The sequence below is a fragment of the Diabrotica undecimpunctata genome, chromosome 3, assembly GCF_040954645.1.
Source record: "Diabrotica undecimpunctata isolate CICGRU chromosome 3, icDiaUnde3, whole genome shotgun sequence".
Taxonomy (NCBI): domain Eukaryota; kingdom Metazoa; phylum Arthropoda; class Insecta; order Coleoptera; family Chrysomelidae; genus Diabrotica; species Diabrotica undecimpunctata.
Genome location: NC_092805.1, coordinates 23,243,409 through 23,261,360, shown reverse-complemented (window position 1 = coordinate 23,261,360; position 17,952 = coordinate 23,243,409). Strand labels below are relative to the sequence as shown.

General features: G+C 33.1%; 1 protein-coding gene across 1 annotated transcript; it reads right to left on the bottom strand.

The window, feature by feature from the left end:
* Positions 1-305: 305 nt before the first annotated feature.
* LOC140435517 (dynein regulatory complex subunit 3-like) lies at positions 306-15,852 on the bottom strand. The gene is made up of 6 exons (XM_072524257.1): positions 15,555-15,852; positions 15,118-15,452; positions 8,943-9,196; positions 2,311-2,612; positions 1,375-1,635; positions 306-634 (listed from the first exon to the last, which is right to left on the bottom strand). The coding sequence occupies exons 1-6, from the start codon at positions 15,744-15,746 to the stop codon at positions 341-343; spliced, it is 1,638 nt and encodes a 545-aa protein (XP_072380358.1). The 5' UTR covers positions 15,747-15,852; the 3' UTR covers positions 306-340.
* Positions 15,853-17,952: the final 2,100 nt, after the last annotated feature.

Here is a 17,952-nt window from a genome sequence, read left to right as displayed (position 1 = left end):
CATCTTGATGTGATTAGTTAACATTTAATTATAATAGTTATAATAGTTTAGTAAAAATTATAATAAAATTTTTGTATAAATTTTTTAATGAAATACAAACCGCATAACTTTAATAGCACATAAAAATAATCCGCAAAAAAAGAGACCTTACTATAGACGTCAACATAAAAATACATTCTATCAAATCTTTTTCAAAAACTGCTTATTCAGATAAATTAATATTTGTAATCCTTTTACATTGTGTTTTTATGGATAAAAGATATAATTAAATAGTATAAGTAAAACTTCTTTTAATATATATTATTTATTAAAATTGCAAATATACGAGAATCAAAAATGTTTAATCATCCTCCATCTCATCTTTCTGTATAAGTGACGGGGGCAACGTAATAATATCATCAAATTCCTCCCTTTGAATGTCGAGAAAGTGGTTCACCTCTAATATTTTGTATCTATTTCTCTTAATCTCTTCATCATAAAGGTCTTTGATAAAAGTATCCAGCCACGTTCTTGCTCTACTCATTAGTGTGTCTTCTCTATCATCGATCACTTGCATGTGTATATCGTGAGTTGCACCGATCGCATTAACTAAGTTTTCCTTGTCATTCATGATGTTTTTTAGGACATCTGGTACCTGAAATATAAAAAATTGCAAAGTTGTACTAGAAATATAGTATTTAATGAGGGAACTGAATCAGTAAATTATAATAAATCGGAAAACCGATTTGCATTCAGTTTTCTTTAATCTACAAAAATTATGACGAAACTTCACTTTATTACCGAGCTACTCCGTATGACACCTTTTGTTTTCCAGGGAACAAAGTTGTAGGCGCAAAAGTTCCAATTGATTGAGACGATTATGTGTTGTGTAAATTCCGATGGAAGTCATGAATTGCCACTTTTTATTATTGGAAAAACAAAAAGGGCAAGGTGTTTTAGATGCGTAAAATAGAGTTTCAATGAAAATGCTTGAATGACAACAATCGTGTGTAAGGAATGGTTTATTGGCTTTGACGAGAAAATGGCACTATGTAGTAATGATTATTTTTAGTAATGCCAGGAATCGTCATTGTATATATCTCAGAGTATACTTTAAAGAGAAGTGGTGACAGCACACAGACCTGCCTCACCTCTTTTTTAATTTTGATTTCCTCTTCTTGTGATGTGAAATATGAATATAGAATTTTTATATCTCATTGTCATTTTAGTCTATTTGTTTTGCTTTCAACACTTCCATAAGTTGTTTGTCGCTTACTTTGTGACTTAATTTTAACACTCTACGTCCAAGTTTTTGTTGAGCCTGTATGAATCAATTTTTAATAACTTTAGTAAATAATATTCGCCAAATTTAAAATATGATCACAAGACACTTACCTCAACTTCACCAATGTTAACAGCTGTCAAAAAACTGTTACATGCTTCAGACAAATTTTCGGTGTAAACACTTTCAATATCTCTAATATTGGTAAAAACAGCCTGACATTCTTCTATAAATGTATTAACCATTTCTGTTAAATTATGCTCAAAGGTTTGATTGACTTCTTCAAGCTGTTCGAATAATTGCAGTTCTAATTTCATGAGATTTTTCCAGGACTCGTGGAGAAGTTTATCAAAAGTTTCAGAGTAAATTTCAACCTAAATTAGAGAATTAAGTCCAGTTAAGATAAGACGATGATTTGTTAATATATATAAAATTGAAGACAACATCTTAGTTTAACCAAAACCAAAGATGTTAATTGCATGTCAAACATCAAATATTACTTTTTAATTGCTGGCATCAAGTGGCAAGAATAAAAGTTAAACAAGAACTGTCTGATGAACTAAATATAAAACGAAGAGTGAGACAAGGCTGTATACTACCGCCTTTACTCTTTAACTTGTATAATTTAAATAGTGTAGCCGTTAACAATATTAGATATGCTGACCATAACAAATGACTGACGAAAACATCTGAAAACTTTTGCGTGATCAGTTTGATAAAATGTATCTTTGACTAAACATTATGAACTTTAAAATCACTAAAAGGTTAAAGATTAGTTTTATAACTGAATTTATGATTGATGTTACCTGAAAGCAACGCTATGCAGTAAAGGGTTAAAAAGTGGAAATTATGCTGATAAATAAAACACTAATAAAATGTAGTTTATGGAAAAAGAACAATATAAATATATCTAAAACATGGAGATAGTAAGACCTTGAAATAAAAAAATTAAAAAGGAAAAAACCGGAAAGCTAGCAATTTTCAACACTACAAATGCCACGAGGTGTACAATGAAAAAGATTTTATTATTTATTAAGGTTAGATCATACCTTGTCGACATATGTCATGTCATCAATTATAGCATCATCCAGCTGCATCTGTAATATTTTAACTTTAGAAAAGTGCTCTTGCTTAGCTTCGATAAAGGATTCCATATGCGTAATACTCTCTTGCTGGTTCTCCTTTTTAGCATTGTCTGTACTTCTGGTAAACATTTCTATTTCCTCGCATCGCAGGTCGTACTGTCTTTGTCCGATTTCGAATATTTGAATGCAACAGGCAATAAAGTTTGTTTCGAAATCTTTATAAATTTGGTCGAGTTCTTCTGTACCAATTGCTAGAAGAGCCTTGCCTGAAAAGTGAAGAGTTTGCTACTATTTTAACAAGTTCAACGCCGCGCGAATCATTATACCACTCACTCTTATTTTTTTTCACATATATATATATATATATATATATATATATATATATATATATATATATATATATATATAGTTATATATATATATATATATATATATATATATAGTTATATATATATATATATATATATATATAGTTATATATATATATATATATATATATATATAGTTATATATATATATATATATATATAGTAGTGATATAATAATTAGTAACACAACTGAGTTTCTGAAATCAAAGATTTATTAAAACATGATTTATTAACATTATTTACACAATTATATTTTTTAATATATAGATGACAGAAGTGTCTGTGGCTAATGTTCCAGCTAATGTGCTCGTTAAAAAAGCGGGAGAAAATATTCATGTTTGCAAAAGTTTAGTAATCGTCTCCATTTCTTCATCTTGTTCTTCGTCTTCAAGTGTTAAGATTGGAGTCGGCTTAGATATATGGAATAGATTGCACTCTAATTTTCTTCGGTTCACGTTTATTCTGTAATTAGACAATTTTTCTGTAATAGGCTCCTATTTTCAATTCATCAAGTTTTTCTGTTACGGTTTTTGTCATAAATTTGTTTATTATAATTATGAGATTTTATCATTTTATCTAGGGCAATATTTCTATTATTTATCCAATCTTTCTCAGAAGGTTATTTTTTTTAGTTCAATTGGCAACATTTTTGCCATGCATTAAGTATGATAATACGAAACCAGCGATAGTATGCTCTGTTTCATTGTATTTGCGCACACATTCTTGTGCTATTGTTGTCCAGGCAGTTTTTGTTCCTTTTTTATATTTTTTATATGCTTATCGTGTAAAGTGATCTACTAGAAGATGTAAATATTTTTTGGTAGTTCAAGAACTTCCACAACCTCCAATTGTGTCTATGGAAATAATTTTTAAAGATTTTGTGGCTGGGCCCAAATGTGACATTAATCCAAATTTACCTAGTGCTTTTGATTTGTTTACTTGTCTGTTTTTAAACATTTTTAAAAATCGAATGCTATAATCTTCTGTAAGCATGATTTTTTTGTTTCCATGAAAAATAATAAGTTATTATTATTTTTTATATTATCATTTTTTCTTGGTCTTGCAAAATATCTTCAAGAGTTATTAAGAGTTCTAAGTTATATTTTTCAGGCCAGTATTTAACTACAAAATCATATTGTGATAAATAATAAATGTTAAATCACCTAATTCTTCATCCGTTCTAGACTTTATATCTATATTCTCCAATGGCTTGTGTTCAGAAAAAACAGTCAATTTCGTAACTATTAAGTAATGTAGCCAATATTTACCACATTCTTTTATTGTCAGGCACTCCAGGTATATAGCCTTTTTCCTCTTCTGTACGTCATTTAGTTTCTTTGAGAAATAGGCCACTGATATTTCTTCATTGTTTTCCTGTGGTTAATTTAGCACCCCTGCTATTCCCAGTAAACTAGCATCAGCATATAAATATCGGTAGGGTAGGATCGAAGATAGTAAGTACAGGTTGAGTTATCAATATATTTTTTAAATCTTTAAATGTTTTTTGGCATTCTTAAGTCCAATTAAATGGTTGACTTTTCTTGGAAGGTTGTGCAAAGGATCCATTTTTATTGCTATGTTTGGCACATATTTATGATAAAAATTTATCTTTCCTAGAAACTGTTTAACATTTTTCTATGTTTTTGGTATTGGAAAGTTTTTTATTGAAATTAAGTTGTCCTTCAGTAATTTTACACACTTATTTTGTATTACATTACCCAAGTATTTTACTGTATCAGCTACAAACATGCATTTTATAAATTTTAATCTCAATATTTCACTTTAAATAGCTTTAAACAATTGTGCTAGATGTCTGATATGTTCCTGGAATGATGTGGAATAACTGAATATCTCATCTATGTAGTTGTGTTTTCCTATTATGTTACACATTATTCTTTGGAATATTGCTGGAGATGTTTTAATCCTAATGGTTAAGAAGTCCATTGAAAGTGTCCTTCTGGTGTGACAAATTCAGTTCTGTATCTATCTGTAATACGCATAGGGAATAACCAAAAAGCAGAGTTTATGTACAGTGTTGAGAAAAATTTGCAATTTTTTGTCTTTAACATTATAACATTAAATACTTTATAAGTGAAAACGATTGTGATTGGGGCACTACAATTATATTGAGGTCTCTGAAATCAATGCAGAATCTTGACTTTGTATTTTCATCTCTTTTATAAGCTAATGTAACTGGTGCTGCAAAAGTAGGTACTGTAAGATTCTTCTATTAGATTCTTATCTAGTAGCAATGCGATTTGTTTCTCAATCCCCTTTTTATCATCAACTGTGGTTCGATATGGCCTTTTGCTGCAATATTTCTTTTCTAATAAATCAATGTGTGGTTTACAATCATTCACTGTCCTTGCATCATATTTGTCTTTGAAAAGACAGATTTGTTTTCACATATTAATTCATTTATTATTGATTGTTAAGCACAATCTAAATGGTTTTCATGAATTTTATAGTTTGTCTCTTCAAAATGTTCATTGGAATTTATTAAATATTTATTTTTTATTTCATTTGAACTATTAATTTTATTTTTTTCCTTAAAATCAAATTTTATTAGCTGATTATTGTCTGGAATATCAAAAATACGGCCATCTGAAGTCTCAATTGAGGTAATACGGATTTCATTTGATTTGCCGTCTGAGGATCGTAGCATTATGAATTAGAATCTTAATTTTTCCATGATCAAAAACGACATTTTATGTCACTATCACAATGTTGAATATTCCTAACCACAAATAAAATCTTACAGGTTTTTAAATACACTCTGGGCCAAAATTAACCGGCCACCTTAAAAATGGGTAATTTTTGATTTCTTATATCTCCTAAACCTGTTGTCCGATTTAAGTGATTTCCTTAATATGTTATAGCCTTATTCCTTGACAATATTTTTATAATAATATTGTTGCTAAACAGGTAAATTTTCATTGTATACCGGGTGTACGAATCAAACTGTGTTTATTTTTCTTAAAGTTTGCATCTTCCTGTGGAATATTCTAGCATTTGTAGAATACTGAAATTAAATCGCAACTATAGCCTCATGCTTTCTCAACATTTTGTTTGATTGTTTAATCCGCTTATGTTGGATAATACAAAAGTTAGGTGCTTTTACAACTAGATATGTTTTTTATCAATTTTTATTTCCGCGGAAGAGAAAAAATTATCTTTTTGAAAAAAAGTCATTTGTTACAGTAAAAATTCAATGAATAAAATCTTCGAAGAAAATTCAAATTAACAATATTTTGGAAATCAAAGTCTAATTAAAAAAAATTGGGTATCAATAATTAGTGTTGCCGCCTCTAGCCCTTGTGACTTCTTGGAGCCGATTTGGCAATCCATTCATGATATCCTGGATATCAGATTGGGGGATATTGTGTCACCCCTCTACCGCAGCTGTCTTTAGCTCTTAAAAGGATGCAGGGGCTGGTACTCTTGCTCTTATCCATCTTTTAAGGTTGTTTCAGATATGCTCAATTGGGTTAAGATCGGGACTGTGTGCTGGCCATGGTAGAACTTGAATCCCGACCTCATTAAGATACTCACGGGTAGATCTTGCTGTATGGCCACGTGCATTGTCATACATTAGTCTGAAGTTATCACCAATGAATGGTGCAAAAGGCATGACATGGTCTTGGAGAACTTCTTGCACGTATACTTGGGCATTCACACTGGCCTCTACCGAACACAACAAGATCAGTACGCGCTTCGTAAGAAATAGCTCCCCAAATGATTATTGAACCTCCTAGGTAAGCCACTGTTTCAGTTATAGCGCATGCAGCAAACCTTTCATTTTGACGCCTACAGACACATTTTAGAGCTATTCTGCTCGCATCTGAGAACAGTATATTCTTCCATTCCGCCATAGTCCAATTAGCATATTCTCGCGCAAAATGAAGTCTAGCCCTACGGTGTTGTGGGAGCAGTTGTGGTGCGCGAGCTGGACGAAAAGCCCTTAAGTTTATTCCCGAAAGTCTTCTTCTAATCGTTTGTCTACTCACACTAACGTTTCTCACCTAAAAAAAACCACCTACGAGCTTCAGGAGCGGTGCAAAAGCGATTTCTCAATACTTTAGTGACAATGAAGCGGTCATCTCGAACTGAAGTGCATAGTTTTCGGCTTTGACCTTGCCTGCGGTTGTACGATCCTGTCTCCCGAAATCGTCTGATGGTATCTTGTATTGTGGTTCTGGGTACATCGAGTACACCAGCGATATGACGTTGACTGTAACCAGCATCAACTATAGCCACTGCCCTAGCAGCATCAGTTGGAACGAGTGGCATTTTTAAAATCACAAACAATAAATAAGCACTAAACTTTTAACTTAAACAATATTCGCTTACAATGATATAAAATTACAATTTTAATTGTTAATTTTAATTAGAAATTTAATAAAACAAAACAATAATAAAGGTGGTGGTGTTAATTTTGCTGGTGAGTTAAATTGTCTGTATTGATGAAAAACATGGCTAGTTGTTAAACTACCTAACTTTTGTATTATCCAACAGAAGCGAATGAATCAAAAAACAAAATATTGAGAAAACATGAGGCTATAGTTAGGTTTTAATTTCAATATAAATGCTAGAATATTCCCTAGGGTGTATTTCTCAATCGCCGAGACAGAAGAGAGCTCCAAAGATTAACAAACAACTTCGATACAATAGCAAAGAAATACAGTATGATAATATTAGCAGAAAAAACCAAATGTATGACAACATCTGGGGCATATAATGAGAGGAAGCAGATACAGGATAGTGCAGTTGATACTCAAACGAAAGATTGACGGAAAAAGAGGAATTGGTAGGAAGAAATACTCATTGCTACGAAACCTTCGTCAATGGACTGACTTATCCGCAAATGAATTATTATATGCCGCGCAAGATCGAGAAAGATATCGGCAAATCGTCATGGAAACTACCCACGCCTAAAACTTGGGCACGGTACTCAAAGAAGAAGAATGACAACATCTAATTACCCACTACGATTTAAAATTGAAAGTGATGGGATAATAATACAGCAGGAATCAAGGTTTAGACATTTGGAAATAGATATAACTAGTTACGGAGATGTTGAAGAAGAAGTACGACAACAAAGCTTAAAAACAAGTAAAGCGGCGGGATCTCTTAATGACACAACCTGGAAGAACAAACACCTATACAAAAATTAAATATAGTTTAAAATAAAAAAGTTTACAAAATTACTTATTTGGAAACTGTCACAATGGACCAACTAGATCCAGGCATAAAAATAAAACGAAAAATAGCAGTTACTAAAACTACCTTTAAAAAATTAAAATAATATTTTTTTTGCAATAATCATCTTAGTTTAGAATTAAGGCAAAGAATGGTTAAGTGCTATATTTGGTCTGTACTTTTGTATGGAACAGAAGTATGGACACTAAAAGTATCAAGTATGAACAGAACTAAAGCATTGGAAATGTGGATTCATAGACAGATGCTGAAGATACCTTAAACATTAAGAAAAACTAATAAGGAGGGTCAAAAAAGATAGAGAAGTGGTAAAGACTGTTAAACTTCGGAAAATGTCTTATCTGGGACTAAACCTTCAAGGCAAAATAGACGGCTGGAGGTGTAGGAAGAAAACAGGTTACTTGGTTAAAAAACAAACATTCGTGAATGGTCTGAGATATCAAATGCAGGACACATATTACATATAGCAGAAGATCGAGGAGCCTTTACAATGGTGATTGTCAACTTCAGATAACTCTGATATGGCACACGAAGAAAAAGATAATTGTGAAAAGGACACAAGGCGAAACATGAAATCTAAAAGTGGCACTGTCATTATGTTCTGCATCCAATTAGTATTTTTCTTTATCTAACACTAATGAACAGATTATATTACATGTACCAGAAGATCGAGGAGCCTTTACAATGGTGATCGTCAACTTCAGATAACTCTAATATGGCACGCGAAGAAGAAGATAATTGTGAAAAGGACTACAAGGCGAAACATGAAATCTAAAAGTGACACTCTCATTATATTCTGCATCAAATTAATATTTTTCTTCACCTAACACTAATGAATAGATTAGGTAAAATTATTGAAACTATTGGATTTACAAACATCAGTAAAATGGCATAAGAAAGAAAAACACCTACACTGATGCTAAACTTGTAAAACAATAAACAAAAAGGAAACAAAAATGCAGGCTGGGATTTAGAGAAAGGATGTCAAGACAAAATAATGGACAAATTTACCTTCATCATCATTTTTATACATTTCATCAAACAAGTGTCTACTGTTCATATATTCAACGAAGGCTTTTGAGTGAAGTTCAGCGTCAGCAATCTCTTTTTGTTTTGCGCGAATTGCTGCAAATTCCACATCTTCTAATTTTTCAAGGTCGCGAACGTCCAGCTTATACAATGTTTCAGCTTGTTTTCTTTCGTTGTTAGAAATTCTTTTATATTCATAATAATCTAAATTCGGCAAGAAAGCAGCTATGAATAATCTAAAATTAAATAAAAAATTCCAGTATAAAAAAATCATTAAAAATTTATTTTTTTATTTAACAGTATAGAGGAGTCAAATAAAATGTAGTTGACTGGACTATACTTATAAATGAAATTTTCTGATACAAAACAGATAGAACAGAAAGGTTAAAATGTATGTATATATAGGACAAAAAATCAAATTGTCAAAGCAGAATCTAAAGGCCGATTTGAATAGATATTTGCGTTTGGGCAACTACAAAGAATTTTGTAGCACAGACGACGGCTGCGACCTCTAGTTAACAGTTAGAGAGCACAGGAAACAATCCTGGATGGTTTTATTATTGGAATACCACATGCAGAGTCATAATAGTAGAACCAGCTACATTAGCCCAACTGAATTTTCATGTGCACTTTTCTCAAAAGAAAGACGGATTGTACTTTTAATTTATTATATAATTTCACTCACTATTATATAACACTCTGCCTGGGGGTTATAAGCGCGAGGACTGGGTGAATTGAAGCTCAGAAGTCACGTTCATGCCCAAAGCTGGTCCCAAGCCCAAGTAAAAGAGGAGGGTTGATAGGCCAGGTTAGCATCCTATCAATTGTAAAAGAAAACAAGGCTCAAAGAACCGATATATAGCCTCGAAACCAGACGGAACCTAAGATGACGAACCACACAAAGCAAAGAACAACGAAAAGGAAAAATAAGCCCACAATCAGATTAGCAACATGGAACATCACTTCTTTCGACAGCAAAGACCAAGGGATAATAGAAGAACTGATAAATAAGAACATAGACATTTGTGCAATCCACGAAACCAAGAAGAAAGGTAAAGGACCAAGAGACTAGTAACCAATATTTTCTAGCATACAGTGGAGTGAAGAAAAAAGACCGAGCACGAGCAGGCGTAGGTATACTTGTCCGTAAAAAATTTAAAGAGAACATAAATAACTGCCGTTATATAAACATTACAATGGAATGCCAAAAACTAAATGTCATATATATCTATAGCCACGTGGACTGCAAACCCAAGGGGGAACGAGAGGCATTCTACGAACAATTGCAAACCATCCTGAATGAAATACCTCATGAAAAACCCTTAATTCTTATGAGTGACTTTAATGCCCGAATCGGAAATAAAATAGTTTCAGAAGTAAAACAAAGATTTATTGAAAACCATGTCAACACAAATGGAAGACGCATGGCTAATATCTCTGCTTTTAACGAACTGAGAATCAATAAAACATTTTTTGACCATAACCTTCAGTATAAATATACATTTGAAAACTCCAGGGGGCACAAATATATGATTAATTTTATAATCACTTTTAGAAATTTCACCCAAAGCAGATTCTAGATATCCGAACTTTAAACCCAGCAGACGCAGGGAGTGAACACTAGTACTAGCAAAAATAAGAATGAAAATAACACCAAAACATTTACTTAAGGAAATCACCGAGAAAAAATTAAATGTAAAGTCACTGTGGAACGACTCTACAAGAGAAATGTACCAAAGGAGACTAACACAGAAGATACAGCTCAAACAAGTAAACGACATCGAAGATTTAAACGCAAGCTACAAAAAATAACCAAATGTATGACAACATCTAAATACCCACAATCGAAATTGATGGAAAAATAATAAAGCAGGAAGTAAGGTTTAAGTCTGAGAATAGATATATATCTTATCTGAGAATAGATATAACTAGTTACGGAGATGTTGAAAAAGAATTATGCCAACAAAGCTTAAAAGCAAATAAAGCGGCAGGATCTCTTAATGATACAATCTGGAAGAACAAACATCTAAGACAAGATACAAAAACGAGAATCTATATATATATATATATATATATATATATATATATATATATATATATATATATATATATTTAGGGATTCTACAGTATTCACTGCCTTCCCTCGCTCAACCGTTTCCATCTCTCTCTGTTGTTCCATTCTCCATCGTTTAGTCCTCTCTTACTCATGGCGTCGTCTACTTCGTTCCTCCAGGATTTTCGGGGTCGTCCTCTTTTCCTCCTTCCTATGGGGCTCCATTCGGTTATTCTTTTTATCCATCTGCTGTCGCTAGCTCTTCTTACATGTCCATACCACTTTAGTCTTTTTTGTTCTATATATGTTAGTATGTCTGTTTCTATTGATGTTCTTTGCTTTATTTCGTCATTACTTCTCCTATCCATTCTTGTTACTCTGCAGCATCTTCGCAATCATTCCATCTCTGTTGCTATTATCTTACTGCGAGAATCTATAAAGCAGCAATTAGACCTATAATAACATACACGGCGGAGACAAGACCTAACACATCTAAAACGAAACGACTACTAGAAACAACAGAGATGAAAATAGTTCGACGAATATCAGGGAAATGTCTATTGGATAGGGACAGAATCGAAAACATAAGAAGATCATGTAATATAGAAGACATTAATGGATCGGTGACAAAACAAAAACGGAAGTAGAACGAACACAATAGTAGAATGGCAGAGGATAGGACAGTACGAATAGCACGAGATAAGTCACCAAATGGACGAAGAAGTATTGACAGACCAACAAAAAGTTGGTGCGATAATTTAAACAATTTAGGAGGCTAATATTGAAAAAGAAACAGGCTTTAAAGCCTACATACAAGAAGGAAGAAGAAGAAGAAAACTTAACACTGTATAGTTGAACCAGGTCAGGTCACTCTACATTTTAACTGTGTCAGGTGGACTCTGAATATCTACCTGTCGCGTTAAAAATGCGACCTGCATTGTTTATACAAGGTCGCGAAGTAGTAAAATTAATATTACGTTTTAGCATTGAAGTAAATTCCAATTGAACACATGTAAAATGAATTTAGTTTGAATCTGAAAATTTTTTGTGGGTACGTATGCCACATTGTTCTTTTGTGATGCAGTTGATTTCACTGTTAGATGTTGTAACTTACTCCGAGTGACCACCGGCGCTATCGTGAGTCTGTGTTGAGGAGTGAAAAATTAGCTATAGCTCACGCGACTGCTAGTGATAGGGCATTGTGTAGAAATTCAGCTACAGATTCACAGAAGTTACAATTAAGACACATAACAAATATCGGTGCACGGAACGTGAAAGAGCTAAAAATATATACTGGTAAGCTAGCAACTAATAAGAGAACTGACAAGAAACAACATTAAAGTTGCTGAACTAGCTGAAATACACTGGTTAGGAAAAAATCATTTTAGAACGCAGAATGGCAATTATGTCTATTTATCTGGCAGTAATACCCAGAATCTGTTCAGTATAGTCATTGTAGTATCACTTCTTCTTCTTAAAGTTCCATCTCCTATCGGAGGTTGGATATGGTCACTTTGTTAGCTGCTGCTCTGAAAAGTTGTAGTGAACTACAGTTAAACCATTCTCTAAGGTTTTTCAGCCAGGAGATGCGTCTTCTTCCTATGCTTCTTCTTCCTTGGATCCTTCCTTGCATAATAATTCTCAGCAGCTCATATTTTTCTCCTCTGGTTATGTGACCCAAATATTCTAGTTTTCTTCTTTTTATGCTGTTCATAATTTCTAACTGCTTATTTAGACGTCGTAGTACCTCAGCATTGGTAATCCTTTGAACCCACTGAATTTTTAATATTCTTCTGTAACACCACATTTCGAACGCTTCTATTTTCCTTATGTGTTGTTTCTTCAATGTCCAAGCTTCCATTCCGTATAGTAAGATAGAAAATATGTAACATCTTAGAGCCCTCAATCTGAGATGCAACTGAAGGTCTCTGTTGGTAAGCATTGTCTTCATTTTCACAAATGCTTGCCTTGCAGTTTCAATTCGGACTTTGATTTCTCTGCTTTGGTCATTTTTGTCATCAACCCAGGTTCCCAGATATTTATATGTCTCTACTTTTTCTATTTGGGTTTGCTCTATCGTTAATCTTTCATTTCCATGTTGCGTTTTTGAGACAATCATGAATTTAGTTTTTCTCTTATTTATTTTTAGTCCGTATCTAATGCAATAATCGTTAATTCTATTTACCAATTCTTGTAGCGATTCCAGGGTGTCTGCCATTATAACGGTGTCATCAGCGAATCTTATGTTATTTACTATTCTTCCGTTTACAGAGATTCCATCACCCAGATCCGCTATCGCTTCCTGGAATATGGCTTCACTGTACACGTTAAACAGTAATGGTGACAGAACACAGCCCTGTCTTACTCCTCTCTTTATATCTATATTTTCGGACTTTTGTTCTTCTATCTTTATATTGGCCTTTTGATTCCAATACAGATTGATAATGATTCGTAAGTCTCGTCTGTCTATATCTTTGTTTCTCAGTATTTCTATTAGTTTCACTAGTAGTATCAGTAGTATGGCGAATATAAATGATATAAGTAGAGAAAACCACATTAACTACATTTTATGCTAGGAATATGTAGCATGTTTACGTAGTACAAGAAAACAATGTGTATTGACTCTTATACCAACTTAGAGGAACATGTTTAAGATGATGATTTTCATTTTCTTCTTCTTCCTCTTTATAAGCAATTCTGCTTGTTCATTGGCGGATTAATACCTCTATGGAATGTTGTCACTCCATTTTTTGCGCGGTCGTCCGATACTTTTTCTGCCGATTGGTGACGTATCTCTTGCTATTTTGACAACACGGGTCTTCTCCATTCTGCTTATGTGGTTATTCCATTCTTTTTTTTCATTTTGTATATATTCGTTTATGGAATGGAATGTGCGAATGGAAGATTGTTCTGAAGAAGGCTTTGGCTCATAGCGAGCTGTAATGCCACTGATGATGATGATGTATATTCGTTTGTACACTGTACGTTACATTTTCTTCTAATGTCTTCACTTCTCTTTCGATCTCTCTGCCGTTTTCAGTAGCCTTTGCGTTATGGCTGTGTCGGGTCTTGTTTCTAAGGCATATGTCATTATTGCTCAGTGTTAATGTGTTTGTTTTGCCATATAGTGTTATTAAGGCATCTTGCTAGTCTATTTGCTTTTTGTACTTGATCTCTCACTTCTTTGTCCAGGTCTTAATAAATAGACAATGTAATTCCCAGGTATTTTATTTCCATTACTTGTTGAATACTGATGTCATCAATTTCTATTTTACATCTGTTTGGTTCTTTGCTGACTACTATTGTTTAAGTTTTCTGAGATTGGATTGTCATATTAAATTCCTTTGCTCTTATGTTGAATCTGCGGACCAGTATGTGCACACTATCTTCATCTTGGGCTAGCAATATTGCGTCGTCTGCGTAAAAGAGTATTTTTATTTCTTTGTTTCCCATTCTGTATCCTCTTCCTTTGTTAACGCTTTTGATGATTTCATCCATGATCAAATTGAAGAGCATGGGGCTCAATTAATCTCCTTGTCTTATTCCGATGCTTATTCTTATAGGTTCTGTAAGTTATCCATTTATTCTGACTTCCATTTTGTTGTTTTGGTAGATGTTTTCGATAGTCTTTATAATATTTAGGGGAACTTCCCTATTATACAAAAGATTGATTACATCTTTGAGTCGTACTCTGTCAAACGTTTTTTTTAGGTCAATTAGACACAAAAATGCTGATCTTTTATACTCAATAACTGAAAAACTATTGCAAACGACAAAAATAAACATTCTTTATAAACAGCAGTTAAAACGTCATAGTTAAAAAAACACACTTTCAGGATAAAAAAAGTAACAATACTGAATTATTCTAAAAAACTACTAGCTTAATATCTAGAAAGATGGAGTAATGAAGGGTAGGTCTTTACCTAAAATTCAGTAGAGGGTTGAAGATCAAGTGGAAAAAGATTCCAGATTCCCAGAAGCGACTTATTATGTGACCATCATCTTGAATATCTTCTTTGAGGAGAATAATCTCAAAAACGTATAAATTTAAAAAAACTTTGCAAATGGGTTTACAAAATATGGTTTTTTTCAAGCGTCTCTTACCTAAAATTCTCGTCCTCAGTGCATGGATTATAAGCCATATTCAACGACATCAAATTGAACCTTCTTAAATAAAATATCTGATTTTTATCTGAAATTAAATTTCTTCCTATACTGAATACAGACAAGTCTTTTAAATTATCTAGCCCTTCTAGCTTTTCGATCAAATTGTCAAAAAGGTTTAATTTCTTCAGTTTTGTCAAATTATCAAGGTTCTCTATTTTTGCAATTTTATTAAAAGACAGATCTAGCTCTTCTAGATGAATTAAAGATTCCATGTTTTCGATTTTCTCTATGTAGTTATTATTTAATTTTAATTTGACTAGGGATTTAAGTACCTAATAACAAAATTATTATATTAATTACAACTCTCAACTCCATTTAGTATATCTAAGTTATGTAAATTTTACTATAACCTTTAAAAATAGGAAATTCCTTACCCATAGATGATCTATTTTAAGTATATTCATATACTCAAATCTCATTTCTTCGATTTGGTCCATCGGCATTCCATCTGCTCTCATTAATCGACCAACTTCCCCTTTGGGAAACTGTAAATCGATGCACTTTTCTATTAATGCATTGTCTATCACTTTAGGTTCACGAGTTTTACAAGGGTCCGTTACTGCCATCGAATATAGTAAATAAAATTAATAGTATTCTGGTAAAAGCTCTTTTGGGTTAAGTTTACTGAAATTAGAATCTGTCATAACGGCGATTTGTCGATATTTTAGTTTCCACGGAAACGATTATAGCTGTCAGGGATACGGGCCTAAGAAAGTGAACAAAAAAATAAGTAAGATCTGGCTTTAATTGTTCTGGATTATTTTTGAAACTATTTTTTTAATTCTAAGCGAGAATATTTCTGTACCTCAGAGGTAACTATCGTATGTAACATTTTACTAATTTTACAGTAGAGCCGATTTAAGTTTTTTTAACTATTTATGAAGTAACTGTGGAGTTAGTTAAACTTCTTTAAATCATTTTGATGTGAAGATAATATTTTATTGTTTTCCACTACTAATAAATAATATTCTATAATATTATAGTTACTAATATACGTTAGTTTACCCTTGAAAAAATTTACCTTTTATTAGATAGGTTCACATAAAGTAAATGGTAAAAGGCGGTATATCATTGAATATTTTACACATTTATATGTTATATTATACAAAATAAGTAAGAATTGAATTAACAATAATATATTACAAGAAATATAAAAACTATAATTATTCAGTATAAGTTTTGTTTAGAAAACTACTCACTAATATCGCACACACAAGTATTATTGCTCTTTTTGCTTGGAAAATTTAGCGATGTTATTTCCATGTGGTATTCTTCTTCTTCTGGTTCCTATCCGTTTCGGATGTTGGAAATCATATTGGCAATCATGACATTGCTCGCTGCGGCTCGAAACAGCTCCGTTGAGGTTTTCTTAAACCATGTTCTTAAATTCCGCAGCCATGATATTTTCCTTCTACCGGGTCCTCGCTTACCTTTAACTTTACCTTGCAATATAGACTGCAGCAGGGAGTAACGGTGCAATTTTATGCGTTTAATCGTAAACACAATCTCTGGTACCTTCTTCATTTTTTCTAGAACTTCTTTGTTCGTGATCCTTGCTGTCCATGATATTCTTAGCATTCTTCTATAAAGCCACACATCAAATGCTTCAAGTTCTTTAATAGTGGTGTCTGTAAGCGTCCATGCCTCCGCCCCGTACAACAACACAGAGAAAACATAGCATCTCAAATGTCTCATTTTTGTATCTAGGGATATGTTGTGACTTTTGAAGATGGCGCTCATTTTGTTAAAGACCGTTCTTGCCTTTCCTATCATCATCATCATAAGTGGCTCGACAATCCGTTGTGGATCTTGGCCTGCTCACAAAGAAGTCGCCACTCCTGTCGATTCCTGGCAACTTCCCTCCATCTTCTAACCCCTAGAATCTGTAGGTCTTCTTCCACATCATCAATCCATCTCATTCGTGGTCGTCCTCTGCTTCTTGTGCCCTCTGGTTGTGAAAATGTTAATCTCTTCGTGTATTCGTGATCTGACATCCTAGCAATGTGTCCAGCCCATCTAAGTCTCTGCACTTTAACGAATTTCACAATATCTGGATCGGTGTATAACTGATACAGTTCAAAGTTGTATCTTCGACGCCATAGCCCATTTTCTTTTACGGCCCCAAAAATCTTTCTAAGAATTTTTCTCTCAAAAATACCAAGAAGTCTTTTATCATTTTGAGATAAGATCCACGTTTCAGCCCCATATATCAAAACTGGTCTTATTAAGGTCCTGTATATATTAAGCTTTAGTGCACGTTTTATATTTTTATTTTTTAAATGTCTCCGGAGGCCGTGAACAGTTCTGTTTGCTATTGCTATGCGTCTTTTTATTTCGTCGCTTGTCGTGTTTGTTGCGTTTACTAGCGATCCAAGATATGTAAATTCTTTGACTTGCTCAAAGGTATGGTTGTTAATTTGAATTATTTCTTGGATATTTCGAGGGTTTTTAGAAACCAACATATATTTGGTTTTTTCCTCGTTTACCACAAGTCCTAATTCACTTGCTGCGTCCGCAAGCCTTGTAAAACACTGCACCATGTCTCTCATACTTCTGCCCACTATAACTATATCGTCAGCGAATGCGAGAATTTGCGTCGATCTATTGCTTTTCCTATGCGGCACTTTATTTCCTGTACATTGCTCCACTGTTCGTTGTTCGTTATTCGTTTATAATAGTTGGAGGTATATGGTGGAGGAGGCATGTGGTATATTCTTGTAGAAATGATGGAAACATGGAGGCATCCACTGTAAACTTGTCTGTAGGTCATTT